Genomic DNA, 25,799 nt, shown 5'->3' with positions numbered 1-25,799 from the left:
TTTCATGCGAATCTTCAACTCAATCTCACAGCAATTTGTAACTTTTTAAATTAGTGGTTAATTCGTATTTATTTATTTATTTGTATTCATTCGTACATTTTAATACAATTTGCTCGTCTTTAAATAAGGAGTAGTGTTAGAGGCACCTCCTTTTAAAAACCATACGTTTTCATACGAGTGAGTTCATATAAATTTGTATGAATCAGACACTTCTTGGCCAAACATATAAATTTTTTTTTAAATAGTTAAGTTTCCCCAACATTCACTCTTGGGGTCATCTGGACTGGATTTCCACCCTCCGCAACCATCAAGCTGCAATCGTAGCAACGTGCACTCAAAAAAATGATGTTTGCTGTTTGTTCAAACTACTTATCTAAAATAAGCTGAAACAACAAAATTCTTTGTTTTACGTTCAATCCACTTACATTTGTAAAAACTAATAAGGTAACTTAATTCCTTCATGTTGTCCCAACACAAATCAATTGTGTGGAACCCAGCAATTTTACAGTGTGAAACCTTCTCAAATACTAAAGAACATCAACATTAACTATAGCGCATTGATTTAATAAAAATAGCACTATTCTTTCTACTTCATTTTGACAGTGAACAGCACAAGTGTGACTCTTAATAGAGCATGTTAAAGTGATCACAATAGTTTAAAAATCACAGGAATTCATCATGTTGATCTGCTACAATCAAAACATTCTGTAAGTGCCTCTTTGCAGCTGAATTTCGCTCATATGGAGAATGTGCTTTGATGCTGCGTAGCATTGCATTAGAAACAGATCACAATGACGGCGCTCGTTAACTCGCAGCTGAGTTGTAGCCATATTAAATTGGGCTTTGGATTGCACAGTGTTTGTTTTTCTGCTTCAGGTGTTGGAGGTCTTGGGTAAGTCTTGATTTTCTGCCAGATGTAGTTTCTGTCTGGATAAACCACATTAAGGAGAGATGCACTGCTAATGCACAAGATCTTATTACATACAGAAATGCTGACTCAGAAAGATATAACACATAAATCCATTAGGCATCCATTAAGACACAAGTGATCTAAGATGTTTTGAGGAACTCAATCCCTGCTTTGGCTGACAGTGCTTCGCCGTAACACAAAACCTCACTTAATAAACACAAAAGCTTGGAAAAAAATTATCATTTTCCCCTTAATAGTTTTGTTGATTAAGGTCATAAATACATTTAGTCAATAAATGCTTTTATTATAATAGAATTTGACCCTTTTTCAATTAATAGAGTGCAGAAAAGCTGGGATAAGGTCAATTGTACAAAATATATTTGTACGTGTACAAACCATAGTATGAAAGGATACATTGAGGTGCTTAACTCTTCCAGCTAAAAAAGGGAAAAAACAGAGAGAGATGCATTAAAAAAATCAATATATCTGCTGCTTTAAAAAGATTAATCTAAGCTGAGCTTTCAGAAACAGGATAGCACCAAATTGCCAAAAAAACAACAACCCAAAAACAACCTAAGCTAATTTGTGTGGTGTCCTTTTTCAAAAATGACATTTGCATAAAAACATTTCATTTACTTCATTTTTGCTTCAAATAAACACCTATGAGCTTTTGTGAATTCCTTTTTAAAACCATATTTGCCTTGTAACATATTTTTATTTAAAACCATTTATAGATTCAGTTTTTATTCTAAAAAAATAATATGCAAATACATACATATTGTAATATTTCATTTAATCATTTTCCTTCAGCTTAGTCCCTTTATTAATCAGGGGTGGACACAGCGGAATAAACTGCCAACTTATCCAGCATGTTTTATGCAGCGGATGCCCTTCCAGTTGCAACCCAATATTGGGAAACACCCACACTCTCACATTCACACACAAAAACTACAACCAATTTAGTTTATTCAATTCACCCACAGTGCTTTGGGAAAGTATTCATATCGCTTCACCTTTTCCACATTTTTTTATGTTGAAGCCTTATTCCAAAATGGATTCAACTCATTTATTTCCTCAAATGTCTACACACAATAGCCCATAATGACAATGTGAAAAAAGATTTTTTGAAATTGTTGCGAATTTATTACAAATAAAAAAAATCTGAAAATTCACATCTACATAAGTATTCAGAGCCTTTGCTCAATATTATGTTGATGCACCTTTGGCAGCAATTACAACCTCAGGTCTTTTTGAATATGATGCCACAAGCTTGGCACACCTATCTTTGGGAATTTTTGCCTATTCCTCTTTGCAATAACCTTTTAAGCTCTATCAGGTTGGATGGGAAGCGATGGTGTACAGCTATTTTCAGATTTCTCTAGAGACATTCAATAGGATTTAGGTCTGGAGTCTGGCTGGGCCACTCAACGACATTCACCGAGTTGTTGTGAAGCTACTATTTTGACAGTGTGCTTTGGGTCATTTTCCTGGTTTCCTGGTCGCCCCAATCTGAGGTCAAGAGCCCTCTGAAGCAGGTCTTCATTCAGAATGTCACTGTACATTGCTGCATTCATCTTTCCAACTCCAATGAAGCTGCTGAAACATCAAGAATGATCAGTAGAAACAGAATGTATCTGAGCTTAATTTAAAGCTTCACGCCAAAGGCTGTAAATACTTATATACATGTGATTTCTCAGCTTTTTTTATTTTGAATAAATTTGTTTTTTATTAAAAAAAATTAAAAAATATTTTTTCACATTGTCATTATGGAGTATTGTGTGTAGAATATTGAGCACATAAATAAATTCAATTTTGGAATAAGTCTGTAACATAAAACAATGTGTAAAAAAGTAAAGCGCTATGAATACTTTCCAGCGATACAAACAATACAAACCAGTGAACTTCTTGCTGTGAGGTAACAGTGCTAACCATTGAGACACTGTGCCACCTTATTGCAATATTTGTTCATTTATTTATTAATTAATTAATTATTAAGTTTTGAATGTGTTTTAATTGTAAAATGTTAATATATCATGTATTTGTTGTCCTGCCTTTAATTAATGCTTAATAAAATAATACATAAAAAAGACTGCAGTACAGTTATGAGGTTCTAATGAGAATCAATATTATGAATTATCAAAAAATATAAAAGTAAAACATTGATAGTATGAAGGATATGCAAACAAGGGCTTTAGGAAAAAAAAAAAGCCAAATGGGACCTCAACATGAGATTCAACCACATGCAGTCTTGTTACACTGACTGAACCGCTCAATAAAACAGTTCACACATTGTAATCTGCTGTGCTCTGGACCACATAGCATTCAGCTGACAGCTAGAAGGGAAATACTATCAATAGTAACTGTCCAGCCCCTCACAGGCCGATGAAAGAATTCAGTCAGACAGCGACACTTGAATTTGGATGATAATAGAGGATCCAGCCATAAGCCCGTATTCATATACAGGGTATTATAGTGTCCAGTCCTTGAGTTTTTGTGTGCGAGAGACAGACTGAATGAATAGAGGAGAAAAAAGCAGAATCCATTAATAACAGATTCCACTAGTACACGTGTAATGTACAATTATACATTTGTGTGTAAAAACGAATGTCTCGGTGTTATTACAATAAAGATTATAGCTGCTTAAATTGCAGTTACAATAATTGTTGAAAAATAAAGTTGAAATATAATTAAATGCCTTACATTTTACAGTAAGACATTAAGAGTACTTAAAATAACAATGATAAAAATATACACTGTGTGTGTGTATGTATGTATGTATATATACATATATATATGCATATATATATATATATATAGAGAGAGAGAGAGAGAGAGAGAGAGAGAGAGAGAGAGAGAGAGAGAGAGAGAGAGAGAGAGAGAGAGAGAGAGAGAGAGAGAGAGAGAGAGAGAGAGAGAGGGATTTACTGAAAATGTACAGATTTACTGAAACACATTTAATACATTGTATAAAAGGTTTTTTTTTTTTGAAGATGGCAACTTAAAGACGCATCTCATGTGGGGAATGAAGTCACCTGAATTGCTCAGGTGATTGGTTGGGCCATTCTACAGCTTGATTTTCTTTCTCTGAAAGCATTTGAAGTTCCCTTGGCTGTGTTTTGGATCATTGTCTTGCTAAAATGTCCACCCTAGTTTCATCTTCATCTTCCTGCTAATGTTGGACTGAAGCAGCTCATATTAATTTACAATGACGAAGGGCAGAGGGTTGCTTAAAAACTACTGAGGGACTTCAACTGTTGTCTGGGCTTTCACTGCCTTTCTACAGCTCCCTTTCTTTATGTGTTCAATACTTTTTCCCTGTGTCATTTCATTTTATTATGCATAATGTCATTTGTAAACTAATTAGATTATTTATTTATTTTTTTTGCATTTTTTGCATATATAGATTTCTTTGGTTGTTACCAACATCTGCAGAAAATTTTGAATCAATACCACCTTTAGAAATATGTTTTCTGAGAAAAATGGTGACGTGTTCAATACTTATCTTCCCCGCTGTATGTATATATATTTATATTTATTCATTAAATACTATTGCAATGTCTTAGTGTAAAATTTGATATTTTACAATTAACTTTATTTTACAGTTGGACTGTACTAATTATAAAACTTATATGTATTCCGCTGCAATACTAATATTTAGAAATTCATAATATCTTCATGTTCAAACAATAAACCATATCAAACACTAAATTATTTGTTGACAACAGCTGGTTTTTAATCACTTTTCAAATACAGGAATGAATTGGGATTGCCAAATGCCAGATAAGTGAGTGAGTAGTGATTTCAGATGGGGTAGAATTTACTGTGAACCAATCTGCTCTGAGAAGCTCAAAACACCAGAGGCCTCATGTATGAAGACTTGCCTGGAAATCTTACTAAAACATTGCGTACGCACAAAGCTGTAAATGTGCGTACGCAGAAAAAAATTCAGATGTATGAAACACTGCGTACGCCGAATCTCACGCATATTCTTTTGTACATCTGAATGAACGTGAAACTGAGCGCAACATGCACGAGCACAAAACCCCTCCCTGCCTCCTCCCCCGTATGAATATGCTAATGACTGTGCTAATGGCAAAACCCAACGAAAAAGTAATGTCAAAAGCAAGCAAAAAGAGAAACTTTGAACAGAATGTGAATTGGAGGTGCTGCTTTCGGAGGTAGACGGGAGAAAAGCGGTGTTATTTGCAAGTTTGTTCTCTGGAATTAACAACAAAAGAAAAAAATAGAGTGGGAGAGTTTAGCTGATGCGGTCAACACAGTTGGGTCTGAACATCGCACTGAGTGCATAAAATAAAGAAATAGTGTGGTTTATATCTGTAAAATGTTGCAGGACGCTTAACAGTCTCAGTGGCGCTACTCGTAAGACGCATGTGATCATAAATTGATACATTCGAGCATGAACTCGGCTCAAATCCAGCGCGGTGAATGAACTCTTTCTTGTTTTTTCCCCCGCTACATATCAGATTTTGCCAACTATTTATCACGAGAAAGACAAGTAGGAATCATCAATAAGTTCATATCAATAAGCATCATATTTTATTTGCACATTTATTGAATGGAAATGTTTCTGATTCACGCATGCAAATTCATCTTCAGATAGTGTCTTTATAGCAATGTGCGTGCGGTAGATCGCTCAGATTACATTGGGAAAACAGGCGACTGCTGCAAATTGTGCTTTAATGTTTAGCTGGTCAAATGTATGGTATGGAAACCTTATATACCTGCTGAACCCGTCTCATACAGCTGCCATTGCAAGGCTCAGACACTTTGTAGAGAGGAATTTAACACAACTGCCTCTAGGAGTCGCCAATGGAAATAAAACAGACACGCACAAAAAATGTGCGTACGCCTGCCAGAAAGCTGCCGTGAAGCTGCGCACATTCCCACGTTCAGTTCATTGTTAGTAAATCCAAACGTGAGCGATTCTGAGCGTGAAACCTGGCGTACGCAAAGTTTTTGTGCGTACACAGCGTTGATACATGAGGCCCCAGATCATGAGCTGATTGTGTGTAAATAAGCATAGTCCTACAAATTTACTTGGAAACAAGCAGTGCATATTTTCATCTAATTAATTGAATATATTAATCCCACTTATCTATACCGCGCTTTTGATTTTATCTTGTGAGATTTTATCTTGTGCTTGATTTAATTGTAAGCGATGGTTGATTTAACTAGATTAAATAGCATCTCACGTTAGAAAGCAGGTGTTCTAGATTGCGATCTGAAGCGTTTTTCCTCTGGTCTTCAGACAGCTCTTCCACATGACTGTCCAGACTGAAATGCAACCGAGCCAGACGTTCCTGCATCTCCCTCACATGCTCTAGTTGCTCGAAAGAACACACTTTACCTGCAAACACAAATAATCATAACATAGAAACGTAAATATTAACTATAACTGCAAAAATCTAAAGGACACATGCATTAGGTACAAAGGGCAGATGTCAGGATGAGGGGTGGGCATTTGCAGGTTGCCACTTAATGCATTTCATGATTTTTAACGTAAAACAAATTTAAAGCTGCAGTTTGTATGTGTTTACATGTTGAAATAAACCTACACCATGACTGTTTCTGTGATTGGTTGTGTTGCATCTCAAGCGTCATCATTACATCTTACGCAAAATGGCCCGACAATCTGTACCAGTTGAATGATATTTAGTCATTTAGCAGATGCTTTTGTCCAAAGCGACTTACAACTGAGGAGACAATCAGCAATTCAAAAAGAAGAGGCACTACTCACAGGAAGTGCTAATTACACAAAGGAACTGTTAGCGCTCAGAGAATTAGATACTAGAGTAAGAGCGGAGTGTTTTTATTTAAGAAAGAGATGAGTGAAGAGTGTTTCTACGGGTGGTTTGTCAAGCCCACACAGCTGTGTGAAGCACACTGTATAAATGCACAGTATTTTTGTTTTTTGCAAGATTGTGTCTAGTGCAAATGTGCAAAACTGGTGCAAGTGTTGGTTAAAGTGTCAGAGAGATGAAGGAGTGTGTTTTCTACGGGTTGTTTATCGAGCCCACTCACCTGTGTGAGGCACACTCAGTTTGACAGTTAAATGAAAGTTTAAACTAAGGATTCAGAATAAAACTCTGTGCCATACCAAATGCCTGCAGTTTTCCTGAGTGAAAGTCATTGAGCAGGTTGAGCAGTCCTCCCTCCATCTCTCTCACATCGGAGACGTCGGTGAGAAATGTGTGCTGGAGCGGTGAGGACGACTGGGACACTCGGCTTGGACCAGCAGGCTGAGGAGCTCTGGGCTTCTCTCTATGAGGCCTGCATTAAGACATACACAATCAATATTAAACACACTATTTAAAATTTCAATTGCAAATGCAAACCAACATTTAGAAGACGCACACAAACCTTGTGTTTTTAGGGGGAACCACAGGAACTGCAAGAGCTTCTTTGGATGGACCCATTGCCCCCACCGATCTCTTGTATTTGCCCCTGGGTTTGGGGGAGGGAGGCTGGGGTAGGCCCAGAGAGAATGTGGCGCTCTTGCTCGCGGGGAGGACGGTGAGCTTTCGAGGGTTGATTGGTGGAGGAGGGGGCTGGGGAAGAGACACTTTGGGACTTCTTTTCTTCCTCTTGTCCTCCATTGAGGCAGTAGCTCTTTCTAAGAGACACAGACAAAGAGCTCACACATGTATGGGAAAATACTTGATCTAATCCTGCACTCTTAATAATAAAGCTTTCAAAAATTTATTTTAGCAGTGATGCCATGAAGGAGCAATATTTTATAAAAGTTTTTTTTTCTTTGTGCATACCAGCCATTGAGATCCTTGTTTAGAATGGAAAGACTCCAAAGGCATAAAAGATTATTTAAGACACCACTGATGCAATGGACACTTTCAGTAGCAGAAGTCGTCATAGTCCCAACTCAGAGAGCAGTGATTTACTGTCCTGTCCCATAATCGCTCAATATATGATATATTACAGGGATGTCCAAACTCGGTCATGGAGGGCTGGTGTCCTGGAGAGGTTAGATCCAACCTTAATCAAACACACCTGAACCAGCTAATCAAGCTTCCTAGATATACTTGAAACTTCCTGGCAGGTGTGTTGAAGCAAGTTGGAGCTAGACTCAGCAGGAAACCGGCCCTTCAGGACCGAGTTTGGACACCTCTGATGTAATACATACATAAATACATATAAATATACATTTTAAAGAATACATAGATATTACAAACATTAAAGAATTTAAGATGCTGATGATTGTTAAACGCGTCGTGTGAAAAAGGTACACAAAGAATCTTTATTTTGCATGTATGGGACAGTTCACCCATTATTAATCAAAATTTGCAGTTAATTTACTCACCCTATGGCCATCTGTGATGCAGAAGATAACTTTTTTAGCAAAACTTGTAAAGCCCGGGACACACTAAGTCATCAAAACCAGCAGTGAAGAAAACAAATTCTGTTGTTTTCTTGCCTTCACTGCATCTGGTCTCGTCTAGGCATGGGCCGATATCTGTTTTGAGTTATACCGTGATTTGGAAAAGTCAAGATTTTAAAACCGCCAAATTCTCTGTTATGCCGTTCCTACGGTATATGTAAGATTTCTTTAAAAAACTTTTTTAGGACAACAGTATCTCCAGAAGATGGCAGAAGTCAATGATTCATTTGAATTGTTAAGCCTGACATGTTTACTGCTCCAAAATATTTAAAATGTTCCTCAAAATAAAAATATATTGGCTGTGTCTGAAATCACACGTGACATACCCTCTTCATTCCCATTCATAAATTCTTTCACAGTGCATGATGGGATAGCACAGCAGCCAATGGATGCGCACTTCCAAATCGCGTCGGAAGTAGTAGGTAATCCGGGTACTTCTCGCATACTGTTTTTCTAATTCTATAAATTTAGACATACTATTCAACTTGCATTCTGTTTTTAGCGCACTATATAGAATGGATATGTAATTTGGGACGCAGGCATTGTGCTAAAAGCGGAAAAAAGTTCTTGTTTTTTACCCAGACATTTAAAAAGAATATATTTTAGAGCAGTAATCACAATACTATGAAACTGTGATATTTTTATTCAAGGTATCATACTGTTAGATTCTTATACCAGCCACTACCAAGTATCGTCTGGACTGAAAATGTGCACGTGGACACACCAAACGGACGACAGCCAACTGAAATGAGAATGTATGTTCTGCTCCTGCGTGAGAGGATGAATCTTTTCATACATGCAGGTGGCAGCAGTCTGTATTGTAATTTTGATTTTACATGTGCTCCACACAAACAAATAGTATGCATAAACAAAGCAGCATTTAGTAACAGAGAGCTCTCTTTCACTGGCGGTCGAAGCAGAGTATACATTACATACTGATTTGGATAAACTTGCTTAGATGTAACGCAACGAGACACAACACATGGAACACATACACACACAAAAAAACTAGCATGACAGATGCTCACTGAGCCCAGCCATAGAGAAACGGTGGTGCTTTGAGATTCATATAATGTACTTGAGATTGAAAAAACACATATGGAACTAAAGTAATGGAAAGTTTTGAACACAGGTTGTAGTATTGTAAATAATCATGTTATCTTTCTTGTACAGACCCAGGGCCGGCCCGTGGCATAGGCAGTATAGGCAAATGCTAAGGGCGCTGTACATCCAGGGGACGCCAGAAATGAGCGGGGGTAAGTTGGTTTTGTTTTTAATATTCCTGACACACATTCAGTGATAGATGGCAATAACTCAAAAACATCTTACCCTAAAAAGATCTAAAGTGTGTTTCCTACAAAAAGACAAAGCTGGTTATGTTTCACAGCTGTCTTTTTCTTTTTTTTCGCTCGATATTACGAGCACTGCTTCGTTTAGCCCGGGATATGCGTTTAGCCGGGAGAGCTGAGCTCGCGCGGAGTGGAGCTCTCCGTAAGGGACCGTCGGAAAAGTGCTTCTTTTTTTCGTTTCTTTTTCTTTTTTTTTTTTTTTTGCTCTATCCTGCTTGTTTTATTTTAAACACAACTAATTTTCTCTTAAATGCGCACAACAATTACTAAAGTAGTCAAATGCTTCATTCATTCATTCATTATAGATCGGTGCATTCTTACATTAACACCTCTGTTATCAAACAAAACACAATGAGAGATTCATTTGCTGCTCTTCACTAAATAACTATAGTAACTTTAATCAATATGCTAATACAATTAAAAGTTAAATAGATTTTATAGCTTTATTTTTTTCTGTATAGGCCAATGATTTTAATAGGTTAAACATTTTATTTTATTGTCAATATTTTCTATTGTTTGCTATGTATTCTATCATTTGAAGCTATTTGTTGTCCCATATTTTAACATCTCAACGTTGGTAGATATGACATAACATTGCTAATCATTAAATAGCTATAGTGCTATCTGTTAGTTTTACGTCAGCTAATGTTATGGAAGGGCATAGATGTTTTGGAAAATAGTAATATTAATGTATCTACCCCATCATTCCTTCCTCAAGCAAATGTGTAAATATTAGATCTATTCAGCAATAATGTTAATTGCATTGGCATATTTATCTGACATTTTCCCAACTTGTAGTAGTCGATCAAAAAGCTGTTTAGTTTCTTATGACTTTACACTAGCAGTGGAGTTTACTGCGATGTGACGGGGCGCCACCTGAAATCTTGCCTAGGGCGCCAAATTGGTTAGGGCCGGGCCTGTACAGACCATTTGTGAAGGTAAGAATAACAGGTATGAATTTTATTTTGCCTGTATATGTTGTTTGGCTCTAAACTAACAGTAGCTGTTGACCACAAAGGACCACAGTTACACCCATAAATATTCTATCATGTTCTCTTGAAGAAAAAAAGTCAGCAACATCTTGGATCGCATGAGAGTGATTAAATTAATGACTCTTAAATTTTTGGGAGAATGACCCCTTTCTTGAATATGGAGATAAAAATGCAAAAAGAAAGCTACACAAATATTGTTATATAAAGACTGTCCTCACCACAAAGCTGTTTACTTATTTGGAAAAGAGACTTGTTTGGTGTAACATTGCTTTGGTTTGAGTCCTGCTGGTGTCACTGCACTAAAGTCAATTTCAGCTTCGGAGTGTACCAGTTTCAATCATTACAGCTGGTCAGTGAAAGTCCATGATAAACATTCACACGTTGGCAGTTTGTAAAAGCTGACCTTGATCTGCTAACAGACAGAATGGAAAATTCAATGATTTATGTGACTGCATAGAGCCACTTTAACAATATCAAAGGCAACATGCTTATTGGTAATCATATCTATCAAGAAATACTTCAATCATCCCAACAATGCATGTTTTTTTTCAGTTTTCACCAAACGTTATACTGTCTAGATAAAGTAGCCACTATTTATTCTCCTGTACCGTTTCTCACACTCTGTAAAGAAATACCTTTGCAATCAAGCTGTGCTCCAGTGCTGAATATTTTTAGACGCTTCAAATCTCTCTGGGACTCTTAGGTGCCTACTAAATGCCAGGGATACAATGATATATATACATGTTTACTTTGCTAGTGCCAACATTATACCAATAATTATTATTATTTTCCAGAAATTGCAAGTACTTGGGTCACATAACTGGCATCAAATCAACTTTGTTATCTGAAAGTATCCTGACAGCTGTAAGAAAATCACTGACCTTTATGAAAATAGAAAAATTAGACAATAACCAAAATAATATGTAATAACAATCTAATACGACAGTATAATATAAACAAATGTTGCCTTTATTTTAATATGCCATAAAATTATTTATGACAATTTGCACCTTATTACAGTTTTAATGAAGTATATTTTTAATAAAATTGATTAGATAAAAATACTCTATATCTGAAAAATTATATTTACGTGAATATTCGTTGAATACTGTACTTATATGTACATTAGAGTCTATTTAATAATTAAATTGGAAGTTTGTTTATATACCGCACAATCTGGGTCAAACCACAATTCTCAAATAGAAGTATTTCACTATAGTAAAAAGCAAACATGCGAATAGCGCTTTTCTTACAAGATTACCCACACTTTTCTTAGTAATGAATGAATTTTACCTAATGAATTGACGTGTTTATTAAAGCAGGATCTAGTGCATTTCTCCTTTGGCAAAGAGGTTTTACACAGAATGGAGGGGATTTGCACAGGATGCTCATTGAGGCGCGATGCGCACATCGTCATATGGCAGAACAAAACGATTTACTCACCGGCTGTCAGAAAAGGATGAGGCTCTTTCAGCTTTCCGAAGACAATTTAAGCCGTCTCTATCGGTTCTTCCATTCCAGTGTGCCCAGGATGAATTCGCGGTCCGTTTTACAAATCGAGCTCAAGCGCTGCTTCCAGCGTCTCCTACTTCCCGACCGCGACCGAGATTCGCACTATGGTAAAGCTGAGTGGTTAATATTCATAAAACACTACAACGCTATTGGACGGTATTAAAGAAGCGCCGCGATTATCTGATTAATATTCAAGAGCCAAGGCGCAGCAAACGGGAATGCTTCCACGCAGCGTCAATAAAACCTAAATTAATATTCATGAGCAAAGCCTTCGCCATACTAGGAGGACCTATGAGGACAGGCGAGGCACAATAAGACGCTAGTGAAGCTCCCGTTTAAAAACCCAATCCTCATATTAATCATTACGACCACAGCCGCTTATCTGGCGATTTACGCACATCAGCTCTGAGCCATTAAACGACAAAACGAAATGGCTTTATGACCAATAATTTAATATACTCATTACAGTCAACAAGTATGTCGCCATCTAGAGGAGGATTTTATACTTGAGAAAAACTTTTCATTAAAAAAAGACAAGGTAATAATTAAACATAAATATAACGAAAAAGTCAATTAATTAAAGAAAAAATCTGAATAATATAAAAAATTGAATAATAAAGTAATATTTTATATTTATTAAAGTTTTTAAATGGTACTGAAGGGATTGTTTTAAAGAAATGTAAAAATAATTTGAAATACTACATAAATAATAATACATTTGATAAAATTATTAAATTAGGTAAATAAATCCAGAAAAATCCAGAAAATACTGAAAAAAATCATTTACAATCTAAGGAGAAAAATGTAATAATAGAAACCAAGACAATCTCACAGAAAAAAAGTGGTTCATTATTTTAAAAAAACCTCCAGGAAATCAAATTAATAAAAAAATATGTTTCCTTTTTATTTCATGGCAAGTCAGAACATAAACAGACAAAAAATGCACTTGTAGAAAAAATAAACAACTCTCATGCACGTTTTCTGCTCTTCTGTGATGACTGACAATAATTTATCCCTTTCTAACTGACTTTCTGATTAGAGGCACTGGCTGAATACGAATACGCTTTCCCCAAAACTATTCTGTCTCTGAGCAGCTTGAAAAAGGCATAATAATTACTGAATAATATTAGAGCTAATGATATCGTTTGATGCCATTTCTCTGAACACATCAGTGAATAAAGCTGGTAAAATATCATTGCACCTTCCAGGATTATGAGAATGTTCAATATTCGAAGAGGTTTGTTGAAGAAAAACTGTTTCGGAGAGAGAAAAAAAAAAACAGAGGAGAAGTGGTTATTGCAATATTATTCACATGAATGCATTCAGAAAACACTTAGATTCATACTGATGAGTGAACTAACTTGTTCTGCAAAACAAAGCACTTTCGGTTTCAGAGTTCGACTGAAGTTTATACTTACATAGAAGCGATAATGTGAGACATCTGAGGGAACTGCCACGTTATAATGACCCATGGCCTTATAAACATTTTTACTGTGTTTGACTAAAACTCCCTGCGGCCACATGTACTCTTCTGTCCATCTGTAGAAAATAAACAAAGAAAAAAAAGGATTACATTTTACAAAAGTAAATTACATATCCATCTTTCCATCCATCTATCTATCCATCCATCCATCCATCCATCCATCCATCTTACAATAAGTACAATTTAGATAAAAACATATTACATAAAAGAAAAAACTGTTTAATTCAACGAGATGGCAAAACAATTTGGTAAAACTATGGTAAAATGAAGTCTTTAATAAAGTCTTAATTTAATTTGTGTAATTATTTTATTTCTGAGATGTATAAAATATTGATGGTATTTATCATGATTAAAAACATCAGGGTTTTTCCACCAAAAATAGATTTTTTGAAAAAAAAAAATAGACACACTTTTTTTTTTTTTGCATCTGAAGTTAAAACATTGGTACTACATTCACTCATTCATATTTTTGTCGGCTTAGTCCCTTTATTAATCCGGGGTCGCCACAGCGGAATGAACCGCCAACTTATCCAGCAAGTTTTTACGCAGCGGATGCCCTTCCAGCAACAACCCATCTCTGGGAAACATCCACACACACATTCACACACACACACTACTGACAATTTAGCCTACCCAATTCACCTGTACCGCATGTCTTTGGACTGTGGGGGAAACCCGAGCACCTGGAGGAAACCCACGCGAAGGCAGGGAGAACATGCAAACTCCACAAAGAAACACCAACTGAGCCGAAGTTCAAACCAGCAACCCAGCGCTCTTCTTACTGTGAGGCGACAGCACTACCTACTGCGCCACTGCCTCCCACATTGGTATTACAGTAAGTGATAAAAAAAAAAGCATAGCTGAAAACACTGTCTTATTTTTTTAACCAATGAGGTATAAGCACACAGACTTTTAATTTCAATCAGCCGGCCCCAGGGCTTCAATTTTCATCCCATACAAAATCGCAGCGTTTAAGATTCGATTTCTTTGAAAAAAAGTGATCTTCACTGCCTGACTGAGATACGATATAAAGTGGCCATCAGACCACACAATAAGCACTGCATTAAATTTTTTTTTTTCTGCACCATGTCTTGTCATGTTTTACGTTTTAACAAACAAATGAATGCTAAAGTCTATTTAACTGATTATTAGAATTACATTACAACATCGATGCTGTAAAAGGAACCGTATGAAAGTCAAAATAGTCACATAAACCTTTCACTGCAAGTTCATCGTTGGCTGAAACACACTAGCCGTGCATATAGCCCATTGTCATTTTATGCAAAAACATGCTCTAAATGGCAACATTTTTACCTTAAACCTAATGAAGAAATGCCATTATTAGTTTAGACAATAAAACAAACCATAATGTTTTACTCAAACACAAAACTATAAATCACAAATCTGTCAGAAATGAATCCAAGTGGCCTGTTAATTTTTCAATCGCTATTAAAACAAAACAACAAAAGTTTCTTTGAATATCAATTCAATATCAATCTGATCTCAAAGTGTTTTCAAAATTTATTGCAGCCAAAATAAAGTCATGCTTAAAACAGCTTGGTTTTCAAACTAATTTAAGATGCCATAAATAAATCTAGTGTTGATAGCAACACTAGAGAACAAATTAACATGATAAAACATGCAACACGATGCAGGTGCAGGGCCTTTAATTTGCACATCAAACCATGAACAAAAACTGAGCAGTTCACTAAAATGAGCCTCTTTCTATTAATGCATTTAATCATTTTGTCATTTCATTATTTATATATGCATTCAATGGTCACTTTATTAGGTACACCTTACTAGTACCGGGTTGGACTCCCTTTTGCTTTCAGAACTGCCTTAATTCTTTATGACATAGATTCAACAAGGTACTGGAAATATTCCTCAGAGATTTTGGTCCATATTGACATGATAGCATCACGCAGTTGCTGCAGATTTGTTGGCTGCACATCCATGATGTGAATCTCCTGTTCCACCACATCAAAAAGGTACTCTATTGGATTGAGTTCTGGTGACTGTGGAGGCCATTTGAGTACACTGAGCTCGTTGTCATGTTCAAGAGAACAGTCTGAGATAATTTGCGCTTTATAACATGGTGTGTTATCCTGCTGGAAGTAGCTATCAGAAGATGGGTACACTGTGGTCTTAAAGGGATGGACATGGTCAGCAACAAAACTCAGGAAGGCTGAGGCATTGACACGATGCTCAGTTGGTACTAATGGGCCCAAAGTGTGCCAAGCAAATATCCCCCACACCATTACACCAACACCACCAGCCTGAACCATTGATACAAGGCGAATGAATCCATGCTTTGATGTTGTTAATGCCCAATCCCGACCCTACCATTTGATTGTCACATAAGAAATCGAGACTCATCAGACCAGGCAACGCTTTTCCAATCTTCTATTGTCTAATTTTGGTGAGCCTGTGCGAATAAAGCACAACACAACCACCTCAAGGTTGGATGTGTTGTGCGTTCAGAGATGCTCTTCTGCATACCTCGGTTGTAACGAGTGGTTATTTGAGTTACTGTTGCTTTTCTATCAGCTCAAACCACTCTGGGCATTCTCCTCTGGCCTCTGGCATCAACAAGGCTATTGCGCCCACAGAACTCACGCTCACTGGATATTTCCACTTTGTCAGACCATTCTCTGTAAACCCTACAGATGGTTGTGCAAGAAAATCCCAGTAGATCAGGTGTTACTGAAACACTCAGACCAGCCCATTTAGAACCAACAACCATGCCACGTGCAAAGTCACTTAAATCACCTTTCTTACCCATTCTGATGCTCTGTTTGAACTGCAGCAGATCATCTTGATCAAGTCTACATGCCTAAACGCACTGAGTTGCTGTCATGTGTTTGGCTAATTAGAAATGTGCAAAAGCAGCAGTTGGACAGGTGTACCTAATAAAGTGGCCAGTGAGTGTGTATATATCCAGAAACACAAAATCTATCAACGACACACACACAAAAACAGTACACTAATGGGAAATTATGTGACGTACATGTGCTGGAGAACGTTTGAGCACAGCGACGGGTCCACTTTCTGCCAGCAGCCCAGATGAGCTGCAGCTTTATGAAGCAGGTCACAGTATCGCGGAGGTAGGAGGTGCCGCATCAGAATGACTGAAGTACTGACGGACACCAGGATGAACAGCTCACACGACCAGCGTTTATCTACATACTGTGTGCTCTATATAGACAGCAAAATACAAAGAAATTGTCATATATGCAAATGTATGTATGTGAATATACAGTTGAAGTCAGAATTATTAGCCCCCCCTTGTATATTTTTTCCAAAATTTCTATTTAACAGAGAGAAGATTTTTTTTCAACACATTTATAAACAATAGTTTTAAGAACTCATTTCTAATAACTTTTTTTTTTTATCTTTGCCATGATGACAGTAAATAATACTTTACTAGAAGACACTTCTATACAGCTCAAAGTGACATTTAAAGGCTTAAATAGGTTAATTAGGTTAAGTAGGCAGGTTAGGGTAATTAGGCAAGTTGTTGTATAACGATGGTTTGTTCTGTTTTTGACTATCAAAAAAATATAGCTTAATAGGGCTAATAATTTTGACCTTAAAATGGCTTTAAAATTTTTTAACTTTTATTGTTTTTTATTGTAGCCAAAATAAAACAAATAAGAATTCTCCAGAAGAAAAAAATATTATCAGACATACTGTGAAAATTTCCTTACTCTTTTAAACATAATTTAGGAAATATTTTAAAAAAGAAAAAAAATTAAAGAGGGCTAATAATTCTGACTTCAACTGAACTGTATATATATCTTCTTTTAAACATGCCTTTCAGTGACATAATTCGTATTTTTGATACATACACATTACTGCAATGGTTTGGAGTTTTGGTATAAATTAAATAAACGGCTATATTTTGTTTAGCAACCATACCAAATGCTTAAAAGTTACAGTAAAATTGTTATATTAACATTTAAATGCTGCTCTTTTGAATTTAAACAAATTTTAGTTCATGTAAATTCATTTAAAAAAAAACTACTTTTTCCAACATTGCTAGCAGCTTACATAGGAAAACACACTTTCGACTTACACTTTTCAATCATCAAATGACATTTTGCCAGAAGGTCATATGAACTTAATGAAAAGGTGTTTCAACAGAACCCATGATGCTCAAACCAAAGTTTTGCATTGTGGGCAGATTGAAAAGCCATCAATATGATATCTGGAAAAACTATTTGCATGAGTTGGTATAAATACCAAGGATGATTTTCGCCTCGTCTCAATCTGATCTGAATTTCTAAGCCACCTGCAATCCTCATCAAACAAACCTGTTCTCTCAGTCCATTGCTTGCATGTGTTTACATGTGTGTTTGTGTACAAATGACGCCCTGTCAATGTACTTACCTTGACAAACCAAACAGGTACGAACGCAACATAGTAGGCACTGAGCATGGAGCTAACCAGAACCTCCTTCATCCTCCAGTTGAAGTCCATCTTTAGGTACTCCACCTCTTTGCGGATGAGGTCAGGGGAGAGACAGCAGGCGTGGGTGGGCATGGGCTGGGCACTGTACAGCTGACTGGTGTGCTGTTTCCATGTCTCCTTCAGGACAGACAAATAGTCCCGCCCCCCTCGGCCCAAAGCAGCCGCACCCACATCTTTAGAACCAATGCCACTTAATGGAGACATAGATCCAGCTCTGCGGAAATCACAGCTGAGGCGGAAGAACGGGATGTACATTCCAAACCTGAGGGAGGAGGACATATAAACTGAAGTGTTAATACATACAGGTCTGTGTGTATGTCATTCACCATTAAATAATTGCATATTTATGGCAACTTATGTACATATAATGTATTAATAAAGCGATAAAGTTGCTACCTAGCTTAGTAAATGGCCTACATGTTAACAACCTATCAGTACTCAGTAACCAGTCAATGTAACCTGGCAACTACCTCAAACACAATACCTATTGTTAAATAAAAGGAAGACATAACCATCAACTACAACCAGTCAGAACACCGGCCAGAAAACCTTAACAACACCAAGCAAAATGCCAAACAACCCTAGCAACCACCAAGAAAACCCTAGTTAAGAGTCCAAATTTTAAAGTAAACAGCAAAAAACAACCAAACAGAGCTCAGGCTATCTATCAATTCATCCATCTATCTTTCTGTCTATCCATTCACATGACCATCAATCCATCTCTGCATCTATTTATTCATTTATCTGTCCATATCCATTATCTATTCTTTCTGTTCACTCATCCACCAATGCGTCTCTCGATCCAACCATCTATCCATCTCCCCAATCATCAATATGTCTTTCACTTTTAATGACATGGCTGTAACGGATCACAACCCAACGTTCGTAACACACATGACCTGACGCGGATTACTTTTTTTTAACTTGTAGATTAATCCAAATATTGTAACAATCGCAGAGAGATCGCCTCTCACATTCAGAAGATGAAGTTGTGTGGGTTTCTTATGAAATTAAAGGTTTTTTCTGTCACTACTCATTTAGCCTGCATTAATGCATTCAGTGTAAGCTGCACGATTAATCATTAGTATCGGGATCTCAACACCCAAGCAACATAAATTATAAATGATAGTGATTTGCATGTTTATTAATCCTTCCAATCGCTGCATTCAAATCTGTGTTTGAAAAACCCTAAAATCATAAAAAGGGATTGAGTCTTTAGTCTTTTAAATTAGTTATGAAGTTACAAACAGTCAAATAAGACAGAAGTACTGCGATAACAGTTTATAGTTTAGATCTTTTCAGGTAAAACCACTAATGATTATGGTAAAGATTAAAATCACTGTCATATGCATTTAACTTGACACTCAAAAATGAAAGTTGTAGGCAGCAATTACATTATTTAACCAAACAACCAGCCATCAAAAATATGCCACTGAATAATTCTTCAAAAATGAGCTTCAAAAAAGTTTTGAGTGAATAATTGAATCATTTATTGAAAATGAGACTAAAACAAATATGGATTGTACAAATTATAATGTTAGATTTATATACTTAGTGTTATCAGCAATAGTATTATGAATATTTTACAATTATTTGTATTTTATTTAGCTAATTATTTTTTATATATATATATATATATATATATATATATATATCCCTTTTTAAAAAGAGTTTAGAACAAAACAAACAAAACAGCAATAAAATAAATAAATAAAAAAACAGACATTTTTAAAGGAATATGGAAACAAAAAAGAAAAACAAGTGTAAAGGTCACTGAATACAATCTTATTTACATTCGTATTTATCGTTGATTAAATGTTGTTATATAAAATTTGTCAAAGATCAACAAGCTCCAAACATATATATCTTCAATTCATTTTTAATAAAATTACAGGTTCTAAGTTCTGTTATTTAGTTTTTTTAATAATAATTTTTTAGGGGTATTCATCTTCACTGATAGGACAGTAGAGATGTACAGGCAGAAAAGTGTGGAGAGCAGAGAAAGGGGAAATGATCAGCAAAGGACCTCGAGCCAAGAATCGATCTCGGGTTGCCGCGAACACCTCTGTGCTATATGTCGACACACTAACCCCTAGGCTATTGGCGCAGACTACGTTCTGTTTGTTAAAATCAAAAGTGTCTTGCAGTACTGCTTTTGAAATAAATGGAAAGCAAATGACGTTTGTCTCTTCCCCTTTTTGGCTGATTCGAAAAATGGTCTGATGGTCTAAAAAACCCTAATGTGATCCGAGCCACAAGATTTGTGATCCGTTACACCACTACCGATGACAATAGCTTATTATATATTAATAAAAACATGAAATAAATTAGACGTAACTCAAAGTAAATTTTGTATGCTATAAGTTAGTTGTATATTATTTAACTCAATTTAATTTTACAACATAACTGTATTACAATTTAACTTATTATTTTTAATGTTGTTTTATTTGGATATTACTTTAAGTGCACAGTAATACAATTATTCATTTTTCTATTCTATCAGAAACATATTACCAATGGGAAATGAGAGTCTGTATTACTTACCATTAGGGAAATAAAAACTTAACGGCACCTTAGCCAATCAAATAAAGGGATCTCGTCTTCTTCCCTGCATTCCACCAAAGTAGCACCATTTTTTTTTTTGGCTAAAGTGCTTCCCGCAGGCTTTGATTAAATTCAGTGGCTCAAATAACATTCAGCGTGAGCATCAAATCAAATATCCTCAGATGCTCTTTTATAAACCAGGCTGAAAACAATTCGTGCATCGCTGCATATATAATATCCATAGGTCTGTTTATCCATCCATTCATCCTTTGACCCATCATTCTAAGGATATTTCCCTCTGGCAGTCTTATTGAAGAGCTTAAAAGTCCTGCAAACTTACAGCTTAAAAATCATTTCAAATTTTTAGACAAAGCAAGATTAAAATTTGGCTTGACGAATAGCATGAATTCTTGATAAGACTGGATTTCACCTGAGAAATATGGCTAAATTAAGCATGCAATTGTGACAGCATCTTAACACATCAGAATTACAACCAGCAGATGTGTGGATTATTACTTACGGATAGCAGAGGAAGAGCAGGCTGAGCACAGAATACGTCTTGAAGAGATAAATAAGTGAACGACACAGACTCCATCCTGCAAGAGTCAGCACGGCAAAACGAGCCGTCACCAGGAAGACAGAGTGCGGGAAGGACAACTTCCCACTTTGTGATGCCTTCGGAACAAAGAAAAAGAAATGTTGCACCACTCAATCCTTTTTAAAAGCATTCAGAGAAAAGCAGATGATGTACACTACCTCTTTTACAATGGCAGCAATTAGCCTGCGTGCCAGCACTATGACGGTGAACACCAGCATATTATAATCAATGAGGTGAAAGTTCTGCAGAGACAAAATTTTTTTATTATTAACAAAAATGAAGATCAAATACATTCATGGAGTTAAACTGTTAGACATGCATCTCACCAGAGAGGTGTGTGAAGGTGGGTGTGAGGGAGGGTACCACCACACGGTTTTGTAGATGTTGACATAATGCACAAACAGAGCTATAAGATGGCACGCAAACAGGTGGAGCTCAAACAGGACGTTCTTGTCCATGGAGAGTTCTGGAATCTTGCAGTGCTTCAGTGGCACGACTGTCTGAGTGGCCAACGGTGGACTGGACATGCCCGTTCCAGATCCATTTCTGATGAGCACACAGATTTGAAATCAGCAGGAGACATTAGCTTTGATTTCATCCAAAGATGCGAATTAAACTTATGCGCAAAACTGGAATATTGCATACAACATTCGTGAATAAAGAACGGTTTACATCCAATGACTAGGCCCACACGGAATCTGCGCGCGCAGAATTCAGCAGATTTTTAGCCCATCGTTGTTTCTGTTCATTTACTTGAGCAAATGTGTGTACATTTATAGTTATTCAGTTTTTAAATTAATTTGAGTAAAATTATTGACTAAAATTTAAATATTTATAAGATTCATTAACAATACAATTGGTAAAGTAATATTTAATGTCTTTTAGTAGATATATTATATAAAAGTTTGCTTTACCAAATTAGGTGGATCTAATAGGATTTGAATTGTAAACATAAAAGATAACAAGGTATTATTTTTTATTTAATATATTAAGTTTAGTTATGAAACTCTTAAAATCATACCGCATATATTCGCAGATTTTTAACAAAATTCTCAGCAGAAATAGCAAAAAATGTCCGCAGATTCTGTCAGGCCCTACCAATGACTTAAGGAGGACAAATTCGTCACTTCCTTATTACTGACTCAAAATATCAAAAAGAAAAATAGTAATAATAATAATTTGCTGTGGGCCTTTGTTCTAATATAATGAACTACTTTTGCATCATAAGATAATATGCAATGAAGGTGTGGTGGCTTTTAGAGGTTGCAGACTGCTCTTTAAGAATGCAGCCACTCAAGAGTGTTTTGGAGGTAATAATACTGAATAACTTGATTTTACAATTAATCAAAACAGCGTTTCAGATATTGTGTAATGTGGTCAGTTCATTGGTTTGTACATTAATGCTGTCGCATCACACAATATTTAATAAAATAAATAAATAAATCACATCACTTTTTTAAAATGTATTCTGTAAATGTGTTTCCATCATTCCATCTTAAACAGTTATGCACATAAATGTCTGTGCATTTTCAAAATGTATGCACATCTAGTCGTTCCCTTTAAGCATTATTCATGCAATATCCCAACATGCACATAAATAGGTGGATGGAAACATAGCTACTAGTACATTAAGAAATGATGGCATCATAGCAACAGAACATTCCTTTATCATTTGTATATTATTAACCTCAAATATGCCCTCACCTGGTGCGTGACCTCACACCTGTCACAGGTGAGCTAGTGGAATGGTTTCCATTGCCAACGGAGCCTGTATCGTTGCTCAGAGGAGAGCGACAATATGTCGTTCTATTCGCTCCTCTTCTTCCTCCGGCCATTCCAGATCCGCTCTTTCCTCCACTCAATTTTTTGCACTTTTTAGTTGGTCACACTCCAGACACCTGCAGGAAGACAAATCACAATTGCATGACCAAGTGGCAAGGAAAGATATGCACAAAATTAGTTTATGGACGTATTGTTTTATGCTTGAGAAAGGTGTTTTGTTTCTCTAATGCCGAATTCAGACTACATGATTGATGACTGTAAGTTATCGTGTCACGAATGTTTTCACACTGCATGACTATCGGGGCTAGAGTTTTGTCGATGCTCTATTTACACTGCAGGATGGATCGGTGACAGGGGGTTTCACACTGCATGACTTTACAATAGGAAGAATCGCCGACAACTTCGTTTAAACTAGGTCTCACAACCAAACACACGTAGTATATCTTTACTACATAACGAGAAAGAAGCTGTTAATGGGGTAGAAAATGTACATATTTGCTCACCTGGGTTTGAAGGGAATTAGCAATTTCTCCTCAACTTTTTTCTTTTTTGACCCTGTTGTGATATTGCTCACGACACGTCAAGCAGACACAGGTGCTCCTGCCAAATTTACACTAGTTTTTCCTCCATTTCTGGGGTCTAAATAAACTGAAAAGGAGCGCTTTTAACTTCTCCCTCAAGCTCCCGCTGGCCTGCAGATACCCACAGTAGTGAATGCTGCTCTCTCATTGGCTGTAGGTGATCGACGATGTTATTTTCAGTCAAAAATAATTTCACACAACATGATTTGAATCGCCGACAGCTCCAGATATTTAGCATCGGCGATTCTCTCAGATCGCATCTTTGATAGTTCACATTGTCTGATTGTTACTGATGTGAACGAGCACCAATTTGCCGGTGATTTTAGGAATTTGTCTGCGATTTCTCAAAACCTGTCGGCGAGTCAAAATTAGGGCTAAAATAATGCAGTCTGAGCTCAGCATAAGGCTGCATTTAAGTGATCAAAAACACAATAAAGATTAAATACCCAAAATATTATTACTTTTTAAAATAAATGCTTTTAATTCCATTTTAAAATGTAACTTAATCTTTAATTTGCTTATCCTTTAACATGCTGCAATAGTGCTGAAGAAACTTTTTTTATTGAAAACAATTGTGCTGCTTTATATTTTTGTGGATATTTTAAGATTCCTTGATGAACAGAAAATGAAAAAGAACTGTGTTTATTCTAAATGAAAGTCTGTGTGTCACTGTGACTGCTAAACATAACAGCTTTTGAACAGAAGTGTATTTTATATTGTTCAAGATATTTTTAAGATATGCTTCTGTCAGAAAAGTCAGAGTGAAAGCTCCAGGATTTTGATTACTAAATGACAATCTTGTTTAATTACACAAAATTAAAGTTCGACCTTCTAACATGTGCTTTTTGTCCTCTTTATTAATGCTTATAACATCTTTGTTTTTATTACAGGTTCTTCAGAAGCTCAGAATGTTTACTGTATCTGCACTATTCAGTAGGAATGCTGTCTGTGCACAATTTGCAACTTGTGCACAGACAGCACGCAAACTTTATTTGTGGATGAAAGATTTGAAGATGACTGACTACATTTGCTATTTTTTGTAAGCAAGCTTTTGTTTTGCTTAAATGTGAGGTATCAAACACCTGCATCTCAACTATTTTTGTTTATAAATATGTTAGTAATTAGATGGTTAGAAAACTGGTCTTTCACTCAGTCGAAAGAGTCACGTCTGATTCTTCCAGCCATGTGTCATATAATATTGTAACTGGAAGTTGCTTTCACATGAAGCATTGGAACATTTTAGATGCACTGTACAACCTTTTATGGCAGCAATTGTCAAAGTGAGAAGAAGTTGTGAAGACTCGGATACGTTTTACTGTACATGGACTTCTGCACTTTTAGCTTTGATGCAAGATGTCTCTTGTGCAATTTACTTCTGACTGCCTGTACATTATGGTCATTGCATCAGCAGATTTATACCCATGCAATCATAGAAGACAGCTCCATCCCACTGGTCTGCACAGTAACGTTTCACTCACTGACAAAAGACTTACATGCATGCAGCACTATTGCCTTGCCAATGCACGTGCCACAGTGGGATCTCACTTTTGCCAACCAAAACAATGAATTTGTGTTATGGTACGTGTTTAAAGGGTTTTTTATTACGTTTAAACGACAAAACAATATTTCCTGATGCCTGTGGTGTTTTGCAGCCCTGCCTTTATTGATTAGCAACTTTTGCGGAAGCATTACTCTTAACATGTAGGTCGAAAGACATTACGCGTTTTTGCCTACAAAAGCAAAACTGCATTACAATGCAACAAACACTGCTCACATCTGGGTGAGTTTTAACGCTCACACCACTATATGCATGCTCGAATACATTACTGCGGCCTAGCACTGTTGCATTTGCACACAAGCTATTTTCAAGAAATCGCATAAAAATGACTCTTACCGCTTTAATCCACGGAGTTTTGTCCAGATAAGGCGACTGTATGATATAGGTTGAAACACATCCAATACTTGAACAGAGAATTAATTAATTACTTGGGATCGTAAAAGGTTTGTTTAATTTCTGACAGTAAACGAGGAGGGTTCATTCTGTTGATGTTGTACCGTACGCGCGCACGCACGCGCGTGGGGAGGAGTCAAGCGTGCGTGCTTGCGCGTTCACTGTATGAGATCAAAGCGCATTATGTGTCTGCGCCTCGGGCACATACAT

At 36.4% G+C, this 25,799-nt stretch overlaps 2 protein-coding genes across 2 annotated transcripts; both read right to left on the bottom strand.

Moving 5' to 3' along the window:
• Positions 1 to 718: 718 nt before the first annotated feature.
• On the bottom strand, positions 719 to 12,276 carry ccdc28b (coiled-coil domain containing 28B). The gene is made up of 6 exons (NM_001145573.1): positions 12,109 to 12,276; positions 7,292 to 7,544; positions 7,029 to 7,201; positions 6,124 to 6,278; positions 1,325 to 1,347; positions 719 to 927 (listed from the first exon to the last, which is right to left on the bottom strand). The coding sequence occupies exons 2-6, from the start codon at positions 7,525 to 7,527 to the stop codon at positions 873 to 875; spliced, it is 642 nt and encodes a 213-aa protein (NP_001139045.1). The 5' UTR covers positions 7,528 to 7,544; positions 12,109 to 12,276; the 3' UTR covers positions 719 to 872.
• A 784-nt stretch (positions 12,277 to 13,060) lies between these two features.
• tmem39b (transmembrane protein 39B) lies at positions 13,061 to 25,698 on the bottom strand. Its single transcript, NM_199860.1, has 9 exons — positions 25,533 to 25,698; positions 22,980 to 23,173; positions 21,602 to 21,821; positions 21,434 to 21,517; positions 21,198 to 21,352; positions 18,053 to 18,395; positions 16,671 to 16,858; positions 13,596 to 13,716; positions 13,061 to 13,430 (listed from the first exon to the last, which is right to left on the bottom strand). Exons 2-9 carry the CDS (start codon positions 23,108 to 23,110, stop codon positions 13,197 to 13,199), a joined length of 1,476 nt encoding a protein of 491 aa, NP_956154.1. The 5' UTR covers positions 23,111 to 23,173; positions 25,533 to 25,698; the 3' UTR covers positions 13,061 to 13,196.
• Positions 25,699 to 25,799: the final 101 nt, after the last annotated feature.

Source organism: Danio rerio, chromosome 13 (assembly GCF_049306965.1).
Source record: "Danio rerio strain Tuebingen ecotype United States chromosome 13, GRCz12tu, whole genome shotgun sequence".
Classification (NCBI taxonomy): domain Eukaryota; kingdom Metazoa; phylum Chordata; class Actinopteri; order Cypriniformes; family Danionidae; genus Danio; species Danio rerio.
Note: the sequence above shows the minus strand (reverse complement) of the source record. Positions and strands in the feature narration are given on the sequence as shown.

Bases quoted from the DNA above. Each gene is read 5' to 3' on its own strand.
- tmem39b (NM_199860.1), bottom strand. From the start codon at position 23,110: ATGGCCGGAGGAAGAAGAGGAGCGAATAGAACGACATATTGTCGCTCT. The intron at 21,353-21,433 runs GTAGTGTACATC...TTTGTTCCGAAG, and splicing joins TTGCTGCCATTGTAAAAGAG to GCATCACAAAGTGGGAAGTT. The intron at 13,717-16,670 runs GTACGTCACATA...TATTTTCTACAG, and splicing joins TCAAACGTTCTCCAGCACAT to ATGGACAGAAGAGTACATGT.
- ccdc28b (NM_001145573.1), bottom strand. From the start codon at position 7,527: ATGGAGGACAAGAGGAAGAAAAGAAGTCCCAAAGTGTCTCTTCCCCAG. The intron at 7,202-7,291 runs GTTTGTGTGCGT...GTCTTAATGCAG, and splicing joins GTTCCCCCTAAAAACACAAG to GCCTCATAGAGAGAAGCCCA. The intron at 1,348-6,123 runs GTGAGATGCTAT...TCCCTTTTTTAG, and splicing joins TAGAACACCTGCTTTCTAAC to CTGGAAGAGTTAAGCACCTC.